This window comes from Ptiloglossa arizonensis, chromosome 11 (assembly GCF_051014685.1).
Source record: "Ptiloglossa arizonensis isolate GNS036 chromosome 11, iyPtiAriz1_principal, whole genome shotgun sequence".
Lineage (NCBI taxonomy): Eukaryota > Metazoa > Arthropoda > Insecta > Hymenoptera > Colletidae > Ptiloglossa > Ptiloglossa arizonensis.
This window is the reverse complement of record NC_135058.1, coordinates 3,981,137-3,990,959: the sequence shown is the minus strand read 5'-3', so window position 1 is coordinate 3,990,959 and position 9,823 is coordinate 3,981,137. Positions and strand designations below refer to the sequence as shown.

The following is a 9,823-nucleotide window of genomic DNA, read 5'->3' as shown; positions in this document are numbered from 1 at the left end:
GCTCAAGCGATTCGCACCCCAAACTAGGGTCGATAGAACCTTTCAAGAACGTTCACCTCGTAAACGTGTGCGTTTCTCTACACAATTGATGTTGTTCCTGATAAGGGCCAAAGTCACTCGTCCAAGTCAATGAACCTACTCGTCCATCTACTTTATAATTTCATTACGTGCGTTCTTGTACACAATTGTTGTCATTCCTGGTAAGAACCAGGGTGATCCGCACGAGCCAATAACACCTACTTATTCGCTCGTGTTTCCATAGTGGAGTTATGCGATTACGAAGCGAAGTATAGTTTGTTCGCGTTACTCACCCGCAGCTGCATGACGATTTGGTTGTACGCCCAATGCCATCGTTGCTTCGCCGTCATCTCCGGTCGTTCTTTCAGCTGCGTAGGCACTGGTGCAACCCCGACCATCTCGAGGAGCTCCTCGTCCGGTGGCGGTTCGGGTGGACTCCTCGGTGGAGTGTCCATCTGAACGCTCTCTTCCAACGATGCTTGTTTCGTTATGCTCCCTGTTGGTGGACAACCGAACAATGATCCAACCTCACCACACACAAATCAGGTTGCACTTGAACAGTGACTTACCACGGGGGCTATCGGTGTGCGACATCGGTGGTGTTGTTTTATACGTGTCCACTAACGAGTCTTCCCGAGAGCTACGGAGCATCCCTTCATCGGCTCGCTCGTACCTTGGGGAACGATAAACATATTCCATCGTTAGTATACGGTGAAACGTTCACCAAGTGTAGGAAAACAACGCGAATTACCTTTCGAGAGACTCGTCCCTGATCTTGTAATCGTCGCTGACCGCGTTGCTCAGAGAAACCTCCGGCTCGTCTATAGTCTCTTGGTCTTTGACGTATCCACGCTGATAGCTCTCGGCTCTGGAGATGGGTTGAGGAGTGGTGAAGTTCTGTCCGTAGCTGCCTCTCTTCTGATACGAGTCCGTCCTGGTGAGGGGCGGTTTGAAAGGTTCTTGCGTGATCGAGGAGAAAGAGTCCTTCCTCGTCGGTTGAACGTACGAGCCCCTCCTGCTGTAGGACTCGTCGGGGAAGTGATCGGAGGCGTACGAGTCCCCTCTGGTGAGCTTAGGTTTCTGGGAGTGTTGGCTGTGCTGCGAGTGCTGACTGATCTGACTTTGATGCGATAGCTGCGAGTCCTTCCTCTGCGGTTCCTTGGGTATGATCTCCGGGTACTCCTCATCGTCGATGACCTCCTCTTGATAGAAGTCGCTTCTGGTGAGTCGTTTACCGTTCGTCGTTGCTGTGGTGTGAACCATCGCCGACATCGTCATGCTGGTCGCTACGTGATTGGCAGTCACGTGGTTGACCATCGTGGTCGTTACAGGCTGCACCGTGGTCGGTGGAGACTCGATCAACGTGGAAGCAACAGAGACGGAGTCACCGAGCGTCGCGTAATCGCTGATACCTTTCTTCTGTGGGATGCTGCTGACCGAACTCACGACAGTGTCGATGGACTCCTTCAGCTCGTCGTCCCTGGACTCCAACGAATCGGTGTTCTGTTGCACGAGCTGACTCGGTTCGTGCTGCCCGAGTCTCTTCCTTCTCGCCAGTCCAACCGCCGACACCTCTGGACTCTCCTGGGACGAGTAGAAGTAATTCGGATCGCCCGACTGATAGCCATTTGCTCTCGTCTGACCTCTCGGCGTCGTCACCGACAACTCCGGCACGTCGCTTTGTCTCCTCTCCGTGCTGGCCACTGGACTCTCCTTGTAACGTTCTTCGAATGATCCTTGATACGAGCCGTAATACGACTCCTCGTACTGATCTTGATAATCCTGGTATTGATCCTGATAATCGTTCTTGTAGGTCGTGCTGATGGTCTCCTCCTTACTGTACGGTGGCTCGTAATCAACGTAGTCTTTTTGCTTACTGTACGGATCCTCGTAATTGCTTTGCGACGTAACGGGTGCCTGTTTACCATAGGCATCCTGCTTAGCGTAAGTATCCTGTTTACCGTATGCATCTTGTTTAGCGTAGGCATCCTGTTTACCGTATGCATCCTGTTTAGCGTAGGTATCCTGTTTACCGTAGGCATCCTGTTTAGCGTAGGTATCCTGTTTAGCGTAGGTATCCTGTTTAGCGTAGGTATCCTGTTTAGCATAGGTGTCCTGTTTAGCGTAGATATCCTGTTTACCGTAGGCATCCTGTTTAGCATAGGTATCCTGTTTACCGTAGGCATCCTGTGTAGGGTAAGTGTCCTGTGTAGCGTAGGTATCCTGTTTACCGTAGGTATCTTGTTTACCGTAGGTATCCTGTTTACCGTAGGTATCTTGTTTACCGTAGATATCCTGTTGATTGTAGGTATCTTGTTGGTTGTAAGTGTCTTGTTGGTTGTAAGTATCTTGCTGGTTGTAAGTATCTTGTTGATTGTAAGTATCTTGCTGGTTGTAAGTATCTTGCTGGTTGTAAGTATCCTGTTGGTTGTAAGTATCCTGTTGATTGTAAGTATCCTGTTGGTTGTAGGTATCCTGTTTGTTGTACGTATCTTGTTGGTTGTAGGTGGGCTGCTTATTGTACACATCTTGTTGGTTGTAGGTATCCTGTTTATTGTATGCATCCTGTTGATTGTACGTATCCTGTTGATTGTATGTATCCCGTTGGTTGTAGGTATCCTGTTGATTGTATGTATCTTGTTGATTGTACGTGTCCTGCTGATTGTAGGTATCCTGTTGTTTGTAAGTATCCTGTTGACTGTATGTGTCCTGTTGACTGTAGCTATCCTGTACGTTGTAGGGGTCCTGATTATATGTACTCTGTTTGTACGTGTCCTGATTGTATGTGCCCTGATTGTAGGTGTCTGGATAAGTTTTCTGATAACCGGTCGATGTATTTATATTGTACTGCGAATCGTATTGCTCTGCCTGATACTGATTGTAGGTGTTCGTCACGTTGTTTTGGTCGTATACGCTCGACGGCACGGACACGCCGTAATCGCCGTATTGCTCTTGATACGTATCCTCTTTGTACGAGTGCGTTTTCTTTCTGTTCTTGTGCAGGTTGTTTTGCTCGTAACCCATCACTTGATAATTATCCTCTTTGCTCGTTTTTCTATATTGATCGACGGGCTGGCTGGGATATTGATCGTTCGCTTGACTGGCGTTCGGATATGTCATGTCCTGATACGTTTCCTGATAAACTTGCGTGTTCTGTTGAAGGTAAGGCGTTTGGTACTCGTCCTTGTACGAGTTCTGTAAATATGTTTGATCGTACGGATCCTGGGTCGGTGGCTCTTGATACGAACGACCGTACTGGTCGGCGACCTGAGGCGTGTAACTAGACCCGTATTGACTACCTTCGGGGTATTGAGTTTTCCCTGGGGCGTGCATCTGATCGTAACCACCCTGCTCGGTGTATATGCTGTCAATGTAGGTATCCTGAGGTAAGTTGTCCTGGCTACGATAAGCGTAATTATAGTCCTCGTTGTATTCAGACTTGTAGTAGCTCTCCTCAGAGGGCGTTCTAGTCTTTGGCAGTTGCCTGCTCGGCGTGGCAGGTAAAGAGGCAAGCTTATGGCTGATAATAACATTGCTTGGTTTCGTCGGTGTCGGAGGTAGTTTCTTTCCCGTCCCTTCTTGCCGAGAAGTCGGTCGTTGTTGCGGTTGAAGTGGTTTTCGACGACGGGTACTATGGCCACTGTAAATATAAATAAACGTGTCACTAATACGGCCCAACATTGATTTCTACTTCGATAGAAACTCTCTTTATAGATAGACGTGGGATCGTACACTTTTGGAAAATGATTCTAACCTTTTCTTCCCACGGTAACGCTACGTCATCGAATCACCGAGCTTCGAACGAACACGATTCACGCGCAAATGTCTCCAACTGTTTCGATCGAGCTCATTGTTGCGCGTACACGTAAATTAACGGAAAGAAAGGATAGAATCTTCGATAGTACCTGTAGTTGAGTTCGTCGGATTCGTAACTGCGTTGTCTGGTAACTGTTGGTCTATAATCGGGTCGATGAATACCAATGCTAGATGCAGGCCTCTGTGGAAGCGTTTTTCTATTCCGTTTGTTCTCGTAATAGGTACTTGTTCCTAAATACCACTTCCCTCCGCTGTCCCACTGTCTGTCTTCGTCGTCTTGACCGTATCTAGCAACGCGAACAATGTCAGTTGTAACATCGGATGAGAAAAACCAATACGTATCGCGCTAATAATAGCACGAGAACGACGTTATTCGGACCACTTACCTCTCATCTTGATAAGTGTATCCCGTGATGCTATCGTAGTACTCATTGTATCTGATGTCCGTCTGGCATTCCGAATACGTGGCACTCATTTTCCCGACTCTTCCGTCGGTACAGTATTCATCGGCGTAATAAGAGTGATCGTCGTACAAAGTCATCTGCCTCTCTAAAGATGGCCGTCTATGGGGACCTGTTTACGCGGATAAACGGAGCAAATTATAATATAAAATACCAAGGGTCGTTGCTTGTTGCGCAAGAACAATTATACAGGGTGGACCAAGGAACACGATCAGCTTAGTTTGTTCTGCAGTTAGCCGGCAGGTCGTACGTTCTTTTTATTCGATACAATATGATTCTGGAACACCGAGACAATTGTACGAAATTTGTCCTCGACTCTTTCCCTTTCTCGAATCGTCGAGACGAAACAAACTTTTCATCCACTCGCTGATTCGTGGTCCATCCTGTATAGAAATCGAGTCGATACACAATATTGTGTAAATTGAAAAATAAGTTACTCGTATGGAATCGAACGTTGTTCGATGGTGGAAAAGTTTACGGACGTGTTTTTAAAATCGCAAAGTCGTTTAATTTTTGCTCCTGGAAGCTGAATCTTCTGTCAATTACGACGAAAAAAATATATATATAAGAAGATTAAACGAGTTACGTTGAAATCGAACGATATCGCAAGAAAACTTCGAGAAGGTTGAAATTTCGAAAATCTTGTCCCGCGAAATTGAAATGGCGACACACGAGTTACGTATTCGAGTCGTACGTTACCTCTTCGTCTGGAGCTCGTCGTGGTACTCGGGTAGTACTCCGTATCGCTGTACATCCTCGTTTCGTCGACCCTTGTACCGTGATAGTCGTAACCCTCGCTGTACCAGCCATCTTGGCTGAAACCACGGGACAACGATGAAATAAAGTCGCGATAATCGATAGGGAGCGATAAAAGCGTAGACGAAATGACCCGCGATAAATGACGATGCTCGCTGAAAGTATGGTTGGCGAAAGGACGACACTTCCACCGACTCCCTTGACAACTGCAACGACACTGATTGCACCATGCAACTACCTGTGGATGTTCGGTGCATTCTCTTTGGCCCGTCAAACGCGAACTATTATCATAATCAGCGACGACATTCTCCATCTAGTCACTTCGAACTCTACTCAGCTAAAAAAATCTCTGTAGATATTTCCTTTCGCTGTTCCGCGAGATAACGTATAAAGCGTAATCGTGATTTGCTCGATAAGTATGAACGCGCAATGAGGAGCCAGCCGTGAAAAGGATTCCATCGAGTAATTGCGCGACGTACAAAAGCTATATAAGAACGTTGCTCTATTCCGTGATCGAACGTGCACACACGTGCCTGGCATGTGTGCAACGTTGTTGCATGTAAAATAAGCTACGTTGACGGTGCGCCAAGACACAGGATCGAACTAACAGTGTGGTATCGCTAATGAAAAGAAAAAAAAAGAAACAGAAACATTGCTAGGATGAGTCGTGTGATCTAACATTCGAGTATGCGATGAAAATCGTTGAATTTCTCACGAAAATTGCTGGGGTACTTATTTCGTACCTGTCCTCGTAATCCCACGTGTGCTTCCGTCGTCTGTATCAGGCAAAAAACAATAAACGTTTTTTTTCTTCAAGTACGTCGCGATCGACGACCAGGGCCGTACAACAGATTACGAATTGAATTCAAACGATACAACACCGTAGAGACAAGCACTCGATAGAGAAAGAGAGAGAGAGAGATAGAGAGAGAAAGAAAAGTCTCGACAAAGTGCACGACCCTGTTGATCTTCTCAATAAAAAAAAAAAAGATAGAAAAAAAAGAAGAAACGAAACATCGACTGCGTGCGATTGTCAAAATTGAAAGTGAACAAAGTGACAGCAGTTTCGCAATCCAGAGAGAAAAGGGCGAGAGGAATAAAAGAAAGAGAAGAATTACTATCTGTTTGGTGTATCGTGATTCGACAGCCACGCTCAAAGAAATATTTGCTGTAAGGGAGAACTGTTACCGATCGTGGCGTGTAGGTAGGTACTCTATAATCGATTCTGTGTGTACTTTGTGCTTTAAGGCATGTAAATGTGAAATACCTGTATTCCTTATAGTGTCTTGGTCTACTATTGTAGAATAGTGGCTCGGAAGATTCTGTAGCGTGCTGAGACTGAGAATACCTTTGCGGTGGACCTTCTTCGGGGTACGGTTCGTCATAACGTGGGCTGTGGCCCGATCCACCGTAACTTCCGTAATTACTCGGTGCCAGTCTGCTTCCAACTGTGGCTGGAATCTAACGACACAAACGATTCTTTCGTTACATTCTTCTACGTCGCTAACTTTCATGAATTACCATTCCGGGAATTACGTTTCACGAAGAGAAAACCTTCGTCTTCCATTCGCGAGCAGAATTTTACCACGGTGTTCCTTCACAAAGGGTATGCTCGTTTAACTCGCGAATCTAAAATATTTACATCGTTCGATGATTTTTCAAACCAGTACCGTGAAAAGATATTCGATCGTGCTTTCTTTTTTTTGTCGATTTGAAGTTTGTTCGAAGCGTACAACGAAGAACTTTCTTGTAGTCAGAGTTGGGCGAAATGTATTCGAAAAATAAATCCTTCGGACTGAGGAGAGCAAGAAACAACGAATAAAGATTAATACTTCGGAATTGTTCGTAGAGAAAATTTACGAATAAAGATCAATAGGTGATAGCCACAGATTTATTTACGAATAACGAACAACGATTTTATTCCAGAAAATATTACTCGTTAAAGTAAATCTGTTATTCGTAAGAAATTTATTCGAATACGATATTATTCTTTATTCGAAGGGGCTCAACGACCAATAAATATGACGTCAGGCGACATCGGGTGACGGTGACACGACACGCGACACGCAACACCGACACACGACACACGACACACGACACACGACACCAAATCGGACCTGTCTTACATTCACGAAAGGGTGTTTCGGTGACTGTTAAAAATATGGAGATAACGAAAGATTGACGATGACAGAATTGTATAATTATGATTATTGCGAACAAGAACACAATATTTGCATATCGTACGATATTCGTTATTAATTACCTTAAAGCGAATATATTATCGGATAATATTAAAGTTCTCCTTTTTGTATACATTTGTTAATTAATTAGAAAGTTGAGAAGAGTGAACGGCTACTAATTAAACGATAGAATTTTATTTCTAAAAATATTATGCTGCGTCGAGTGTCGAACATCACCGATATCGTTCATATAAATTACCTTTGTTCGTAGATTTATTCGAATAAAATATCCAACTCTGCCCGTATCGAAACATTTTTGCGACGATTGCACTTATCAATAATGTGGAAAGATACAAGGTTCAATTATACTAATCGTAAAACAACATTTATCAGCGTTTAACGCACGGTAAATACTTTATACGCGATTATTCGTAGTTTCTATAGTCACGTGCGAAATAACTAATTGAAAATACACACGGTTGAAATTCGAAACGAACATCTCCGCGAATTCCTGAAATACGAGATAGCGTTCGCAACGTACAACCTATCGAACACTTGTATTTAAGAGGGTTACTACAACCTAATACTTAGAGCGAAAGAAAACTTCGTTTCGTGAACGGAAGCCAGCGACCCGACGTTATTAGTCTTCCAAGTAGGGTTGCCAGACGTACTCCATTCTAGGGTACAATACCCCATTTGATAAATGATCTCTACACAATACCCCTTTTTAACCGTCTCAAACGGGTTACATACGATACCCTAATTCGATATAACATACATATGCGAGAAGGTGAATTAACACAGAATATTCGTACAAAGACGACTAACAAGCATTAACATTATCAGGGACGAATTAATTTTCTACCATTGTATCCGAATCTATCGATATTGAGACAATATATTTCTCTGTCGTTGGAAAATTTAATATACATTCTCAATTTTAGCGATTACCATCGCGTTAAAATGTTTAAAATTAATTTGAAAATTAACCGTACAATTATTTTCCAGTATCGTTAAAATCTCTTTTGTAAAAGAATAGTGCATCGTTTTGTTTTTCAGAATGTAGGTACGTATCACGAAAACAAATTTTCGATTCGGTAATCCTACTTGCAAGCTTGGCAACTAATAAATAGAGACGGCGTAGCATCGATCGATCAATACCTGATGATCATCCCTCTCGTAGCTATTTTCTCTCGAGGTCTCGAGAGATCTTTGAGGGGTAGCCAATTGGTTGGCAGCGGTACGAAACTGCGAAGCCGAGCTGTTCGCATCTTGTCCGTATACTGGATAATTCAGGTCCGACGTGTAGTCCGAATCCTCCGAGTAGCCCGCTAAAAGGCAATTAAAATTTCAAGTTACTACAGGACAGGGACAAACCTCTCGGCACAATCGTCATCTTTCGAGAGAAACATTTCAACGCGAGGAAATAATTCATTAACTCGTACAAACGAAATCACTTTTCCTATAGATTAACGTCAACCGAAATACAACTCGCTAATTGTCCTTTACCTTCTGTGAAAGTAACGCGAGTGACTAACAAGCGGAAAAATTTACTCGAAAAATATCACCGCGTGTAACATTTTCTTCGAAAGCCGAAACGGAAAGATTTACTCGGAAAATGTCTCCGCGAATACCATTTCTTTGAAAGACTGAGCGGAAAAATTTACTCGGAAAATGTCTCCGCGAGTAACATTTCTTTGAAAGACTGAGCGGAAAAATTTACTCGGAAAATGTCTTCGTGAAAAACATTTTCTTCGAAAGCCTAAACGGAAGAATTTACTCGAAAAATGTTAACGACATCCCTCTCCGCGAATTAACATTTTCTTCGAAAGAAAAAAGGAAAAGCGTGCTTTTTATTCTGTTTTCTTTCTTGTTTTTTGTTTGTTTGTTTTTATTTAGTGTAATTCGAAACCCGTCGTCTCGATAATCCGTCGCGAGAATTTTGCAAAATTTCCCGATGCGGAATTGGTCGATATTGGACGAATCCGAAAATGGAAACGGTGCAACAGCGGGGAGTAGATAGAAATAGTTAATATCCATGCGAGTCCTTGATTAACATCCAAGGTATTTGACGTGTCAGCGGGAGAGTTTAGTATTTTCATTAGAGGGGTGGTGGTGACGGGTCGAGAGGGGGTGGTACAATGGAAATCCATAAACGGGGAGAGCGAGAATAGGCAGACTGATAAATGTTTTTACAAAAAAATAGGGCGAGAGAGAGGTATGAAATTTTCACCATGCCAAAGATGCGATGATCATTAATGGCGAGAGAACTCTAAACGGGGGGTAAGAAATCTACTTAGGGGTAAGTTACCGACGATTTTCAATGGTCGATAACTACAATAGGAGCGGCGTTTCGTACCACGCTTGTTAGATGATGTCATCCACGCGCGGGCTCCGTGGATAATGCAATTGCAATTGCACAAAGTATTCTTATGGTCGCTGATCGCAGATAAAAAGTAGCATGGCGCCGAATCGATTTTTATGCGAAAAACTGGCCAGAACCTTCTTCAGCCGCACCGAAATAGCATTCGAGCGAACTCGTTCCAAAAATCGTGAATAAAAATCTACCGCGATAAAACCGTTAAACTAATC

General features: G+C 43.8%; 2 protein-coding genes across 3 annotated transcripts in view; both read right to left on the bottom strand.

The window, feature by feature from the left end:
* Window positions 1-3,023: 3,023 nt before the first annotated feature.
* Window positions 3,024-4,375, bottom strand: LOC143152563 (uncharacterized). Its single transcript, XM_076322861.1, has 4 exons — window positions 4,221-4,375; window positions 4,117-4,180; window positions 3,924-4,065; window positions 3,024-3,658 (listed from the first exon to the last, which is right to left on the bottom strand). Exons 1-4 carry the CDS (start codon window positions 4,373-4,375, stop codon window positions 3,135-3,137), a joined length of 885 nt encoding a protein of 294 aa, XP_076178976.1. The 3' UTR covers window positions 3,024-3,134.
* Window positions 4,278-9,823, bottom strand: part of LOC143152704 (uncharacterized) — a 42,092-nt gene continuing 36,546 nt past the window's right edge. For both annotated transcript variants that reach the window (XM_076323100.1, XM_076323099.1), the window contains exons 2-6: window positions 8,393-8,562; window positions 6,319-6,512; window positions 5,795-5,827; window positions 4,995-5,110; window positions 4,278-4,407 (exon numbers count right to left, since the gene is read on the bottom strand). In XM_076323100.1, the coding sequence (XP_076179215.1) occupies window positions 4,384-4,407; window positions 4,995-5,110; window positions 5,795-5,827; window positions 6,319-6,512; window positions 8,393-8,502 (477 nt within the window). In that variant the 5' untranslated portion in view covers window positions 8,503-8,562 and the 3' untranslated portion in view covers window positions 4,278-4,383. The remainder of the gene's footprint in view (window positions 4,408-4,994; window positions 5,111-5,794; window positions 5,828-6,318; window positions 6,513-8,392; window positions 8,563-9,823) is intronic.